This window comes from Crotalus tigris, unplaced genomic scaffold (genome assembly GCF_016545835.1).
Source record: "Crotalus tigris isolate CLP2741 ecotype Arizona unplaced genomic scaffold, ASM1654583v1 scf7180000024341.3516292, whole genome shotgun sequence".
NCBI classification, from domain to species: Eukaryota; Metazoa; Chordata; class Lepidosauria; order Squamata; family Viperidae; genus Crotalus; species Crotalus tigris.
Window position 1 is genome coordinate 3,150,994 of NW_024100511.1, and position 15,867 is coordinate 3,166,860.

At 40.9% G+C, this 15,867-nt stretch overlaps 1 protein-coding gene across 1 annotated transcript in view; it reads right to left on the reverse strand.

The window, feature by feature from the left end:
* SH3RF1 (SH3 domain containing ring finger 1) overlaps window positions 1-15,867 on the reverse strand; it is a 164,728-nt gene that overhangs the window by 11,405 nt on the left and 137,456 nt on the right. The window contains exons 9-12 of the mRNA XM_039326542.1: window positions 12,282-12,439; window positions 5,370-5,540; window positions 5,032-5,291; window positions 3,722-4,077 (exon numbers count right to left, since the gene is read on the reverse strand). Coding sequence (XP_039182476.1) covers window positions 3,722-4,077; window positions 5,032-5,291; window positions 5,370-5,540; window positions 12,282-12,439 — 945 coding nt within the window. The remainder of the gene's footprint in view (window positions 1-3,721; window positions 4,078-5,031; window positions 5,292-5,369; window positions 5,541-12,281; window positions 12,440-15,867) is intronic.

Here is a 15,867-nt window from a genome sequence, read left to right on the forward strand (position 1 = left end):
AGATAATCAAGCAACAAATCAATGAACACCTAGGGGCAAAAAAGTCATAACCAAAAGCCAACATTGGTTTATCAAAAACAGATCATGCCAGACAAATCTTATTGCATTCTTTGACAAGGTGACAAAATTAGTGGACCAGAGGAATGCTATGGATATCATTTACTTGGACTTCAGTAAGGCATTTGATAAAGTAAACAATAACCTACTGCTTGATAAGATAGAAAAATGTTAGACAGCATCACCACCAGATGGATTCGTAGCTGGCTAATCGGCTATACTCAGCGTGTGTGGTCCTCAATGGAACTGCATCTACATGGAGGGAAGTGTGTAGTGGGGTGCCCCAGGGATCTGTTCTAGGCCCAATGCTCTTCAACATATTCATCAAGGATTTGGATGAGGGAATAGATGGGGAACTCATCAAATTTGCAGATGACACTAAGCTGGCAAGAATAGCCAACATTACAGAAGATAGGCTTAAGATACAGAAGGATCTTGACAGACTTGAACATTGGGCGCTGTCTAACAAAATAAAATTCAATGGTGAAAAAAGTAAGGTTCTACATTTAGGCAAGAAAAACCAAATGCACAAGTACAGTATAAGTGGTACTTTGCTCAGTAGTAGTAACTATGAGAAGAATCTCAGAGTCCTAGTGGACAATCACTTAAAAATAAGCCAGAAGTGTGCTGCAGCTGCCAAAAAAGCCAACACAGCACTAGGCTGCATTAACAGAGGGATAGAATCAAGATCACGTGAAGTATTAATACCACTTTATAACGCCTTGGTAAGGCCCCACTTGGAATACTGCATCCAGTTTTGGTCACCACGATGTAAAAAAGATGTTGAAACTCTAGAAAGAGTGCAGAGAAGAACAACAAAGATGATTAGGGGACTGGAGGCTAAAACATATAAAGGACGGTTGCTGGAATTGAGTATGTCTAGTTTAACGAAGAGAAAGCTAGGCATGACATTATAGCAGTGTTCCAATATCTCAGGGGTTGCCACAAAGAAGAGGGAGTCAAGCTATTCTCCAAAGCACCTGAAGGCGGGACAAGAAGCAATGGATGGAAACTAATCAAAGAGAGAAGCAACCTAAAACTGAGGAGAAATTTCCTGACAGTTAGAACAATTAATCAGTGGAACAACCTGCCTCCAGAAGTTGTGAATGCTCCAACACTGGAGGGTTTTAAGAAGAGACTGGACAGCTATTTGTCTGAAATGGTGTAGGGTTTTCTGCCTGAATAGGGGGTTGGCTAGAAGACCTCCAAGATCCCTTCCAACTCTATTATTATTATAAATGTTAATGGAAAAAATAAAATCCATAATATAGATTAAAAATGAAAAAAAGCCACCAAGATATGGTAGCTTAAATTCGGGGAATATGTAGCAATGTCAGAATTGACAGTATATATTCACATCATAATTTTAATCAAATTTAAGCAAGAATGGTTCCTATATATACAACGTATCACATAGCATAGCAAATTCTTGGCTGACAGGATCAAGAATTTATCTCTTGGCTTCTAAGGGGACCTAAATTCCCTTACACATGGCCCTGTGACCTTTCATCTGGACTACTTCAATTTGCTCTGCATGGGGCTGCTCTTGAAGAAAATTTGGAAGTTTCAACTTGTGCAGAATGTGTCTGCATGGGTAATAAAAAGTGTTGGATATTCGACACATGTAACATCACTGTTTCATTGGTGGCCAGTATGTTCCTGGGTGCAATTCAAGTTGTTGGTTATCACCTTTAAAGCCCTATTATCATGGCCCCATCAGAGCCCAAGTCTGAGAAGGAAGAGGAGGAGATAGAGCAGGGGTGGTGCAGGGGAATGGTGCAGTCTCTATGGCTCGGGAGGCGGGGGGAAACGACCTGAGAATGAAGATGAGGCAGTCCTGGGTCCATTAGGCCTCGGAAGAGTAGGCAGAGAGGAAGAGAGGGCTCAGGCTGATCAGAACAAATATGGGATTAGAAAGTATTATTTAGCTTTTGAATAACTTATTGTATAAAGTTGTTATGGTTAGATTTGTTGATTTTATTGTAATGGAGTTAAAGGGGTTTTAAATTTTTTTAGGATTTATGTATAATTGATTGATCTTTATTTAATTTTTTATGTTCTTTTTTGTTGTTTTTAGCTCTGTACTCAGCTCTGGGAAGGGGGGAGGGCTAATGGGAGGGGGGGAGGGAGAGAGGTGGGGAGGGATTTTATTGTAAAATGTTTATAAAAATTTTAATAAAAAAAAGAAAGAAATTAATTTGTGGTATCTTATTTCATAAGATTAAATTCCAATGTTATTGTTTCTGGTAGCTTTTCATGGAATCTTTTCTGATTGAATGATGAAGCTTTAAAGATTTAAGACATGAGATTTTTTTGTATTTTTAGACAAAATGATGTTACTTGTAAAGTAAATAAAAAGAATATGAACTTGATTCACTTGTTTAAGATTAAAATATATACAGTTATTTTTGATAGCTCTTAATTGCTTTTTGCTGATTAAGATTGAATGATGAGGCTTTATTATTTGCTAATAGATATAAGATGAGATATATAATGAAATTTTCTTAGATTGAAATGTTAGAGAAAGTAACAAGTTAATAAAATTGTTTGTACATTTTTTGATGAAGAGGGAAGTCATTTATTTATATATTTTTCCTTTTACATATTTTTCTCTCTATATTATTTTCTTTTTTTGGTATTTTTCTTAGTTTGTATTAGTTTTTCTTTCTATTTTTAAATTTCAGTGAAATTATTAAAAACATTATCTTGGACTTTTCTCACTTTCTCTTTAACAGATTTTATATTTGAGTATCACTTTATTATTGAAAAAACATTGCTAATGCACTTATCATACATACAGAAGATCTCCTATAACAGAGGTGTCAAACTGCTGGCCCGCAGGCCGGATGCGTCATCCGGAAGCCATGCCCACCCCATTGCCGGCAATGGCAAAACCAGCCCGATACGTTGCACGACGTCATGTGACGTCACGAGTTTGACAAGTCTGTTCTATAATGTTTAAAACACATGACAAAGTTAGTGGCATCATTGCTTTATGGAACAAAAATGCTATCTGTTAAGACATATATTGCATACAGAAATGGAGAAAAATATTAAAGCATGCAATATCTTCTTTGTTTACAACTTGTGGTCAACCACAAAACCCTGAAATATATATTCCAATCATGATCAATCTGCAATACTTTGAAAATAAAATGTGAATATTAAAACAAGCCACTGTAATCTATATGTTTCTTTGATTATTACAAAATTTAACATATTATATTTTATCAAATTTAGAAATTACAACTGATTAGGGAACAGACATCTGATTATTATATACCGTAGGTTTAGTAATAATAAATGTTGAATCTGCCACTATGTGATACCAAAGACATGGTTTCAAATGGTAATATTACTCCTAATCAAAAATAGTTGAAAATAATAGCAATTACTTTTTCTATCTAAGATTAATAGAGAAGTAATTAACAGAGAACTCTCCTGTGAGAAGATTGAAGGATTCTGCAGAGGACATAAACAGTACATGCATTGAGCTTGACTCCTAATGATTTCGTAGATGTCCATGACATTTTTGGTAAAAATATGGAAGTATTACCATGAGGTAATTTCTCATAGTTTCCATTCACACATTAACTAAATTTAAACTTGTTTGGGGTTTCAAGGTCAACTCAGAGATCATAAAGAGCAAAAATATTATGCCTACCTTTCCATCTCTCTCTGTTTTACTCATAGTAGGAGTACCTCCAGCAGTCAATGTATTCTCTGGGGAAGCTGGAGCTCCCGTATGAATAGTTACAATTTTCCCACTTGAATCTCCATCTACTGGTACAAAAGTGCTAGGAGAGTTTAATGAAGAAGTTGTGCAAGCCAATGGGACATTTGCTCGGTTGATATTTACAGCTGTGATATAAGCAGCAGCATTTGAAAATTGAGGTTGTAGCTGTTGGGAGGTAACAGAATGGTGTGGAATAATTACAGCAGCAGGAATAAGGCATGCTGAATTTTGAGTCTGAATTGGTGTTACAGTAGCTGTTGGTCTTTCTTGGCTATGAATTGCAACTGCAATGACAAGGGGAAATAGTTCAGATAATTAAAAAGAATATATTTTCAGATTGTGACATGTATACCACAGATCACCTAAAAGCCTACTACATTATATTAATCATATATTTATATTCCACTCTTCTAAGACAACATACAATATATTTGGAAAAAAAAGTATTACCCTTAAAATATAATCGAGCCAAGATCACCAAGTGAATCTGTACATTATCTCACAAATACTAGATACAGGTATTTCTCGACACAATTGAGTCTAAAATTCATATTGTTAAGTGAGAAATTTGTTAAGTAGGTTTTGCCCCATTTTGCAACTTTTCTTGCCACATTTGTTAAGTGAATCACTGCAGTTGTTAAATTAGTAACATGGTTGTTACCTGTGTTTTCCCAAAAATAAGACCGGGTCTTATATTAATTTTTGCTCCAAAAGACGGATTAGGGTTTACTTTCCAGTTAGGTCTTATTTTCGGGGAAATACGGTACTAAATGCATCCGTCTGGCTGATGATTTTAACTGGGGCTTATTTTGGGGGTAGGGCTTATATTACGAGTGTCCTGAAACATCAAGTTAGGGCTTATTTCCAGTTGGGTCTTATTTTTGGGGAAACACAGTAAGTGAATCTGATTTCCCCATTGACTTTGCTTGTCAGAAATTCACAAAAAAGGATTATATGGCACTGCAACTGTCATAAATGTGAGTCATTTGTCAAATATCTGAATGTAAATCACATGACCATGGAGATGCTACAACGGTCATAAGTGTGAAAAAATGGTCATAAGTCACTTTTTAGTGTGATTATAACTTCAAACGGTTACTAAATGAACTGTTGTAAGTCGAGGACTACCTATACACTATATTTGCTGCCCCTCCTACCTATATAAATTTTAAGATTTAACAAGATGCAAGGCATTCTTCATATGCATATTGTCTATGTCAAGAAACAAACTATTTTACCTGTTCTAACTGCATTGCGAGCTTGATTCATCGTCATTTGACTGGACATATGCATGATGATCTTGGATTGTGGACTCTTTTGTATGTGTGCAGCAGAGACTACAGCTGTCGGTATTGTATCAGAAGTCACTGACACACCATTTCCCTGAAGTTTTTGCACTGTTCCTCCAGCAGTGGAAGCATTGACCATGGTCATTACTCGCCCTGTCTGGCCAGCAGTAGATACAGGTATTTTTGCTTGGGAGGCACTTGTCATTGGTCTATTAAAAATAATATATAACTTTTCAAAACATGTAATTTCTGAAATTTGTTAAAGAATAACTTATTGAACATCATACCTTGTAACTGGTGCCACATAATTTCCAGGGAATACACCAATTTTGCTGGTATGCATGGAAGTTCCTTTAAACCAGCCATCCTGACAACGCTCAAACACCAAAAACATTTCACCTTTTCTCAATTCCAGTTCATCTTCTTTTCTAGGAGTGTATGGATAAATAGCAATATACCTGGAAAAGGAATTGTTCTTAATGAACTGCAGGCTCAGGAATAGAATGTCAAAATACCTGTTTATATATTTTAATTTCAAATGTTGCAATTTGCATATTTTATACAATCTTTTCTGCTTGAAAATGAAATGTGTTGGTTTATTCAGCATGAAAAGTTGCTCTTCTGCATAGTCAGAGATATTTCAATCACATAAATTACTATAATCAACAAGAAATATCTAAAATGTTCTGTACAAAACTGCTTATCACCTCGCAAGGCACTTCCCAAGATTTTACTATTTCAAATGTCCAATGAACTAGTTGTCATGGTTCCGACTAATGAAACACTTCAAAGAACTTCCAGGCATTTTATCCTAAAAAAGTCTTTTTATTTACAGGCATGATGAAAGGAATGCTAAGATCTGAAATTTCCACCCACGGAGCAGTTATTTTGCTAGCTTCCCCCTCCCTTATTCTGCTGTCATGATTTATATTCTCCAAGTAGTTTGAAGGGCAAAGGTTCTCTTCCATCCTCTTTCGTGGGCTTTTCCCTCCTCCCTCTTTCCTCTCTAAATTAACTCTAAATGTGCCAGACAGTTCAGCATAATTTGTCAAAGCAAGAATATTCAATATTAGCAGCGTTGACATCCGGCTCTCCTTACAAAAAGGACAGATCCTGCAATGTAAACAAAAGCATATGTTAATGACTAGTTTTCAGTTTGTTGGGGTATTTCCCATGAAACTTTTGACAAGCCTGTCAGCTTTCACCTCACTGGATTTCACCCAGGTGGCTTCAGACAACAGGTATCCCTTCCATTGTACTAGGTACTGCAATTTACCTTTGAAAATTCTAGAGTCAAGAATACGTTTCACTTCATAGTGGGTCTATCCCACAACTACGAGGGGCCCAGGTGCCTTCTTTGGGGGAGGTCTTAAAGTGGAGCCCCGATAAGGTTTCAACAAGCTGCAATGGAAGAGTGGGTGAATTCTCCCTAAAAGTCTAGGGAGTTTTAGTTCCATGGTGACCGGATTGATGATTCTTACTATGGGGAAAGGCCCCAAGAATTTTGGTCCCAATTTCTTGCTGGGCAATTTGAGGCGTAAATAGTTAGTTGACAAATAAACCTTTTCCCCAACTTGGAATGTTCTTTGGGGAGCCCTCTTTCTATCAGCCTGCTTTTTATAGGTTTCAAAGGTCTTTTTAAAGGCAGTTTTTGTATTTCTCCAAACTTCTTCCCATCCCCTCACCATTGGTTAAGTGTCTGGGAAGCAGAGGGCATCTAGGGGTATTCAGGTATTGGGCTGAACTCTTTTCCTGTGGCCACTCTGAAAGGCGTGTAGCCGGTGCTGCTGTGCACAGAATTATTGTACGCCACCTCTGCAAAAGGGAGGAGGTCAGTCCAGTTAGTCTGCTGGTAAGAAACGTAGCATCTAAGATATTGCTCCACCATTTTGTTGGCGGCTTCTGCAGCCCCATTGGTGGCCGGATGAAAAGCAGATGATAAACCTTGAGATGATCCAATTAATGTAAGGAAACTTCTCCAAAACTTTGTTGTGAACTGCATCCCCCTGTCCGAAATTATTCGCTTGGGGCGCCATTTAGCCAGTAGATATGTTTCAGGAACAATTTGGTCAGTCGTTGGGCAGATGGGAGTTCTTTGCAGGCGATGAAATGAGCTTGCTTTGAGAACAGGTCTATTACCGTCCAGATGACAGTATTTCCTCTACTTTCAGGTAGGTCTACTATAAAGTCCATAGCTATTTCTTCCCACGGTTGGGAAGGATCTGACACAGGTTGCAGTAACCCAGGGGTTTTCCCTGGGGTTCTTTTCATTGTGGCACATACAGTACAACTTTTTACATAGTTTTCCACGTCCCTTTTCAGCCCCGGCCACCAAAATTGCCGGCGGGTGAGATGTAGGGTTTTCAAATATCCAAAGTGTCCAGCCTGTTTTACATCATGGCTGTGTTTGAGAGCATTAAGACGGAGGGCTTCTGGCAAATATAGTTTCCCCCTTTTGTAAGCCAAGCTATCCCTGCACGTTAGGGAGATTTGATTATCTTTAAACCATTGATCGGTGAGGAGCTCTCATTTTATTTTCTTTACCCAGGGTCATCAGGATTGGGGACCTTGCGAGGCGTAAGTTGAGCAGTAGTTTGTGGATTGGGGATAATTGCCTCGTTAACCTCCTCCCGTTCATTTTTGTATTGGAGTAACCGGGATAGCACATCAGCTAGGAAGTTCTTTCCTCCTGGTATGTACTTTAGAGTGAAGTTGAAGCGGTTAAAGTACTGTGCCCACCGCACTTGCTTTGGGGACAATTTGCCGGGAGTTTTCAGTGCTTCTAGATTTTTGTGATCTGTCCATGCTTCAAATGGCACCTTGCTCCCTTCTAGATAGTGTCGCCAGTTTAATAGCACCCACCTAATCGTGAAAGCCTTTCTCCCAGATTGCCCATCTCCGCTCACTTTCAGTAAATTTCTTAGAGGTGTAGGCACAGGGTTGCAGGACCCCACTTTTGTTCTTTTGCAGTAACACAGCTCCAACTGCCACATTGCTGGCATCGGCTTGAATCACAAAGGGCTCCCCTGGGCAGGGGTGCTTTAGGACCGGTTCAGCAGCAAATAGTCCATGCTAGTGGTTGGCCTGGTCGTGGCTTCTCTCCTCCTTTGCCTGTTTTGAGTAATTCTGTAAGGGGTAGGGCAATCTCAGCAAAAGACGGGATGAATTGATAATAAAAGCTGACAAAATCCAGAAAGCTCTGGAGCTGTTTGCGAGTCTTTGGGGGCTGCCATTCGATTATAGCTTTCACCTTGGCTGGGTCCATTTCAATACCCTCATTGGAAATTCTGTAGCCAAGATAGTCTAATCGGGCCTGGTGAAATTCACATTTCGACAATTTGACATACAGCTTGGCATTCAATAGTTTCTTTAACACTTCTCTCACCAGCTTTATGTAATCAGTCATATTCGTGCTATATATCAAGATGTCATCAAGATATACCAAAACCCCTTTGTACAAGTGATCATGTAGGGCCTCATTAATCAACTGCACAAATACAGCTGGGGCCCCCTGTAGTCCAAATGGCATGACCTTGAATTGATAGCTCCCCATGGAGCAGTTGAAGGCAGTTTTCCACTCGTCTCCCTCCTTTATTCTCACCCGGTAATATGCCTCTCTCAGGTCTAATTTAGTGAAGACACTTCCCTTAGCCAGATGGGTTAATAAGTCCTTTAGGAGGGGGAGGGGGTATTTATTTTCCACACTCACAGTGTTGAGACCCTTATAGTCTACGCAGAGACGAAGAGACCCATCTTTTTTCTCTTTGAACAATACACGGGCTCCCACAGTAGATTTGGCCCATTCGATGAACCCCCTCACTAGGTTTTTGTTCACGTATCGCTACATCTCCTCCATTTCAAGGGGGGGACATAGCATACATTCTCGGTCATGGGAGTTTGGCTCCTGGCACCAGTTCAATGGAGCAGTCAATTGGGTCTGTGAGGGGGTAGGGCATCACATTCTTTTTCACTAAATGCCTCCGCCAGGTCCCGGTATTCATTGGGGATGACTGGTTCACCTGGCGGCGGTGAGGCGGACATGTATGCTCACTCATTGGGTGGCCTAAGATGCCCTGCAACATCTGTTGAATCAATGGGGGGATTAGGCCTTATAGGTAGTCTCACAGTTCTCATTCCTTTCTCCCACCAGATAAATGGCTTCCATTTGTCTAACCAGGCTAGCCACTAGGAAGCGAATAAACTCCCAGTGTGCACCTATTTCTAGGTGTAAGGGCTCGGTTAATTGTGTGACAAGAGTCCCTCCCATCAGGGAACCATTGGTTTGCTCAAACCTCACAGGTTTGGAAAGCTGTTTTGCCTGCATGCCTATTTTCATGGCAAATGGCAGACTAATAATGCAGCGGGTGCATCCAGAATCAATTAGCATGTTTAAATCCATTTATGCCCCAGACTTAGGGATTATAAGTTTGGCGGCCAGTGAAAAAGGCGGGATTTGTTGACTCACCATCGGGTTGTTCTCTCCTTCATCGTTGCTGTCAAAGGAGGGTAGAGCAGGGGCGGGTCCACCTGGAGTCTCAGCGTTCTCCTGCGTGGGGGGTATCATCTGGGCAACAGGTTCCTGCGTGAGCCGGTTGGATTTTTCTCTCGTTAGCTGCTGAGCAAGTTTCTTTCTCATTGCTGGTTCCGGTCTGCTCTGCAGTCGGGGGTAGGGGACTGGACAGGTTGCCGCTCTATGTCCCTCTTGTCCACACCAAAAACACTTATTTGATGGGTCTGCAGGTGGTCTGGGTCTCTCCGCCATCGCAGTAGTTGGAAGTTTTCATGAGGGTGATTGCTGTCCGGGTTGCTCTGGCGGCTGGTCGGATTCAGGTGGGCAAGGCTTCTTACAGTGGGCGAGCTAAACATCTAGCTTCACTGCTGACTGGTACCATTCATGCAGCTGATCAGCTGCATGCCAGAGAGAGGTGATCATCTAATCCCTCAATGAAGTGTTGGATCAGGGATTGTTCAGGCCACCCCTCTATTCGGCCTGCTATCTTGCAAAATTCCCACACGTACTCCAGGGCAGGCCTGCCAGCTTGTTTTATTTTGTGGATCTGTTCTCCTGCTTTAAGACCAATAGATGGGTCCTCAAATCTTTCTCTCAGCCCTAGGAGGAAGAGTTAGGGGTCTTCCATTTCGGGGGCTTGCTCATCATATAAATAGTTCAGCCATTTGGATGCTTCTCCCTCTAGGTTGGATGCAATCACATTGACCATGGCCCCTGGGTCCGGGTAGAGATAGGCCCAGCAATTCAAATGAGAGCGCATTTGGTTGAGGAAAAAAACAGCTTCTCTGGGTTCCCATCAAAGGTTGCTCTGAAAAGTGGTGCAATCATAGGCTGATGCTGCTGGCCCCACCCTGGCTGCAGATTTTTGCCCAGGGGTTGCATGTTCGGGGGCTGTAGCCAATCTCCCTGCTGTGGTCAGTCTCCCACCAGCTGCTGATCTCCTAGCTTCTGCACCATCCCAAGCTGTTGCAAGGCCTCTATTAAGTGTGGTATGCTCAGCTGCTGCTGATCATCTACCTGTGGGGGGGGGGCAATATGCCCATTGCTGCAGAGGCCTCAGTCTGGGATTCCCTCTGTCTTCAGGACTGCAGTTCCTGGCCGGGGGAACCAGGGTCTGATCTACGAGGAAGGGGCTGTAGGCTTCTCTCTGCAGGAATCGATTTCTGCTTTTCACATCTGGGGTTTGAAATCTTTCCAGTGACTCACTCAAAGCTCGAGTAGCAGGCCATTCGTTAGCTCTATACTTTTCTGCTTTTGAAGTCTTTGCTGCCAGCTGGGAGATCTGCCAGAATTCATCTTCCCACAGTATGCTGTCTGTTGTTTCCTCCTCTGGGTCTTGAAGCAAACTCACTTTTTTCATGATAGATTTTTCTTCCCTGAATCTTTACCAGCTCCTCTCAAGCCTAGAGACAGCGAATGGAGTTCAGGACCCCAGGTTGGTTGAAAAGGATTTGAGATCTTAGCATGACGTCAAGGTTCCGACTAATAAAACACTTCAAAGAACTTCCAGGCATTTTATCCTAAAAAGTATTTTTATTCATGTGACAAAATGTCAGCACGGCATGATGAAGGATGCGACGATCTGAAATCTCCACACCCCCCCCGAGCACTTATTTTTGCTAGCATTTCCCCTCCCTTATTTTGCTGTCATGAATTACGTTCTCCAATTAGTTTGAAGGACAAAGGTTCTCTTCCGTTCCCTTTCGCGGGCTTTTCTCTCCTCTCTCACTCATCTGAATTAACTCTAAAAGTACCAGACAGTTCTGAATATTTTGTCAAAGCAAGAATATTCAATATTAGCAGTGTTGACACTAGTGACAGTAACAACTGTTATACCTTTTCGTAATTACATATCTCAAAAACTTGCTTGAGCAGCTACTTCCTGCTGGTTAACTAAGTTGCAAGCAAAAAGAAGTGCTGCCTTTATTTCAGGACCCATCAAAGTACTTTTTGGGGTTTGTTTTTAAAGAGAGGCATTTATGTATGAATGATCTTAAACAAAACTATTTATTAATGCATGGGCAAGAATGCATGTAGAATAATTTGCAAATTTTGAGTTTGTTAACCAAGCCAAAATTTATTACAATAAAAAAATCTGTACTTCATTGAAATTTTATATAAGTTTACTAAAAATATGCCAAAATGTTTAGCATTATTTCTAACCCTAACCAGCAAACTGCTGTTGCTTATAATACTATTTCACAATAGTAGATAGATTTCTTTAACTCTTCTCTTTTTATAGAATACAATTTACAAAACTATGGGAAACTGTTGACTGATTAGATAGCACTTAAGTGACCTTGCCTGAATTTAAAAAGCCAATCCTAAAAAGCTAAACATGGTTGGAGCTGATTAACGCTTAGAAAGAGGCCACAACAAAATATGTCTAGGAATTGGGAAAAAAATAATGGGAAACCACTCCCATATTTTTATTAAGAAAATTATACCGAAATATTCATGAAATCACCAATTTAAAGTGAAGGAAACATAAATGCTATCAGTAATAAGTCTGAGAATGTAATAAAAATTGCAACATACCAAAAACAAATAAGTGGCTTTTTCCTAATTAAAGACACCAAATGAGAAGTCAAACAATTTTAAGATTTTTATAAAAAACTCTTCAACTCATTATTTTGGCATTTTTAATCATCTTTTCCATTAATTGCTAATGAGTTTTAGTTTCACTTACACACTTGGTCTTGTCTGTGGTCTCAAATGTGATATTTGCTCGGTCAATGCAGATGTTGACTTCTGAACTGACCCCAAAGGCAGGCACATAGAATTAGGGGCAATTATTGTAGCAGATAAGACAGGTGGTGGTGGTGGTGGGAGAGGTGGATTAATACTCTAAAAATAAAATATTTTAAAAGTGAAATTACATTTTAGCATCAATATTTAGATACAATATTCACCGCCATGCACAACATGTATACTCCAGAACTCACCTGCACCCAACAATAACCTTATTTTGCCACTTCTTGACAGATCATACTTGGACAAAGAGTTGTACTGTTTTACTCCAAGAACAACATACTTTATTTTGAGACAAATGAACAAATTCAAAAGGCTAGTATGACCCTAAAATATAAAAACTGCCATTGCCCAGATCCAGGACTCAGATTCTGAAGATGATTCTGAAATGGCTGCTTTAGATGAACCTGTCGAATGCCAGCCTCAGGAGATACCAAGCGAAAAATCACATGAAGCTGATCAGAAAAACAATTCCACAAAAGACCAAAACAATACCTAATTGAGATAGGCTATAATAATAGAAACTTGAACTTTTGATTGTGCTGCACTTCCTTCTCCTTCTTATGGTTCTATGAATTAGGGAGATTTTTGCCTTACATAGATATTTGTGAATATTGTCTTGTTTCCCAGGGCTTAAAGAATGCTTCAACCTCCTTTGCCTAGGTAAAGATGCTTGAATATTTTTGTCAATGTCATATCTCTTAATTTCTATAAGAAGAGAGTACTTAAAAATCCATGAGGCCAGTCAGAAGCTGAGTGGCATGTGAGAAATACTCCCAGCCAGATCAATCACACTGCAGTCTCAAGGTAGTATGGCTGGCACTTGAAATCAAATAGAAAAAATTATGATAAACACATCATTGCATGATTGAAAGGGAAGAGCTATGAGGAAAGGCAGGAACTGAGAAATACTGTTCAACCACAGTGAAAATACAGGAAAAGACCCCATTCAAGTAGGGCCCTAATGGGAGAAATCTGAATGGGTGAATGAATTGTTGTCCCACTGGAATATATAGTGTGAATAGCTAGTCAATAGCTGATCAATTGGGGAAATGGGGTACAGACACCCAATGCAGTTGGGATGTTGAGGAGCATATAGCCAGAACTGCAAACTGAAGAAATTGCAGTGGGAGGCATTGGGCAGACCATTAAAGGAAAAGGAGAATCGAAAATCAGTACTATTTTCCTGTTCTGGCCAATCTGGTTATTTCCTGAATTAAGGTGGCTAGATTGCTGAATTCTTTGGCTATAAATATTGTTGCTAATGCTAGGTCATATATAATGGTTAGATTTGGTGATAGATGAATGTACAGGCCTGATCTGCTGCAGAATTTGAGCAGTTTTTTAGCTGACTTAGGAACTCCATGACAGAAAACAAAAAGTGAATGTGATTAAACTGATGGCATATCCACATTTGAGAGTATATATTTAAAACATTTTTATGTAGTTGCCCATCTTAAAGGAAATGTTGGGCAGCTTACAACTGAAAAGTAAAAAATATATACTGCAATAAAAAAACAAAAGAAACAATACAACCCAAACCAGAAAAAGCTGATGCCATAACTATATTTCCCATGTGCAATTATATTATCATTATATTCATTATCAGATGAGAATATCATTATATTCTTATCTTTTTCGAATCTCACCCTATCCTGATACTTGGGGGAAGAATCATATCTAATGTTCTTGTGAAGGTTAAAAGGGTAGGGCTTGTCCGATCTCTGAGGGGAAGATGTTCTATGCAGCAGGACTACAATGGAGAAGTGACACTTCCAACGACCACATGACAGCAATGTTATGGGAAGGGATCTGGAGCATGCCCACACTATCTGCTTTGGTGGGACAGGCAGATGCCTTTGGGGAAAGGTAGTCCTGTAGGTAAAGTAGGGTTTCCAAGATGATAACCAATGACTTGAATTGCACTTGGGAATTAGTGCAGCCCATACAACAAGGTGTGATGTCTGCCTTGGACAACTCCTCTGACTCTTCTTTGGAGGCCAGCTTGGAGGATGAGCTCATTCCTGGCACGTCAGGGACTGGGTTAATTAATGACTTAGAATGGCCAGCCAAAAGAGATTTACAGGAAGCTTTGGCTGAAGACAGTTTGCAGGGGCAAATGGTCAGTGAAGAGGAGGAGGAGGAGCTGCCTTCTGTGGTAGATCTGAGAGAACGCAGGGGAACAAAAAGACAGGAGCAGTGGAGATCTGCCAGATTACTTGAATCCCACCCATCGGATGAGTTGCATTGGAAAGCAGAGAGAGACGTTGCTGGAAACGTGTTTGGCTCATGGTTATGTATTTCTTGTGCTTCCAACTTGACTTTGTGCCTTTGAAATTCTAACCTTTGGATACAAATGGATACTTTCCATTTGTTTTATGGACTATTGGTTATTGCTTGGTGGATTAATCTTGGCCTGGATTTATTTGGCACAGTTCTGAAGCTGGGTGAAAGGAATTGCTGGGGAACAGTAATAAACTCTCCAAAACCACACTTTGTGCGTATGTGAATGAGTGGATCAGCACAATTTCTCCCCAATCCCATTTTCCCCAGGAGGAAAGCCCTGTTTGTTGGATGTTATGGAGCAACTACGAGCTGACAACACCCAGCTGGTCCAGCAAGTAACTCTCCTTTCCAATGAGTTGGCATAACTGCAGCCATCCGGACCTTCAAGACCCCGCTCTAAGTGCCCAGTTGCTATCCCAGATAAATTTGATGGGAACTCTGCCCAAATCCCAGCTTTTTTGGACAATGTCAGTTGTTCATGAGCCTGAAACCAGATGATTTTCAAACTGACTGGGAGAAAGTTGGGGTTCATCATTAGTCTCTTGACGGGACCAGCAGCCCGGTGGGTGACCCCACTTCTCACGCAGCCGAGTCTCTTGTTGGATGACTGCGCTAGATTTTTGCCTCTAAATGAAGGCCATGTTCAAAAATCCTGTCAAAGTGCAAACAGCTAACTGGCAGCTGTGGGAATTGAAACAGGGGCATCGCCCGGTAAGCAAATACATCTCTGACTTCCAGCTTATCAGTCAAAATTTGAGATTGAACGAAGAGGCCCTAATAGACCAATTCCAGGAGGTCTTGTCCTCCGAGACTGCCCTGGCACCCTGAAAGCCTTAATGCACCTGTGCTTGTGCATAGATGGTCAATGAGGGGCGACACACGGTGACACGGGGCAGTTGCCCCCAAACCCGGAAAGTTTCGTGAGGACCCTCAACCCACCGAGGAACCCATGCAAGTGGGAGAGGCCTAGACATGCCTCACAGAGGCAGAAAAGTATCTGAGGCACAGAGAAGGCTTGTGCCTGTACTACAGAGGCCCTGGTCACTTAGCTGCTACATCTTCTGCAAAGAAAACTCTGGCAACGGTGGGAAACTTCCCCCCACCCGACATAAATGGCTCACCAGAGCAGGCCAGGTGTTAGTGCCGAGGATTATACTGACCCAACACTTGGTAGTGGCTGTGATATTGACTCTGACCAGAAGTGAGGAAGTTCTCACGCACACCATGGTGGACTCAGG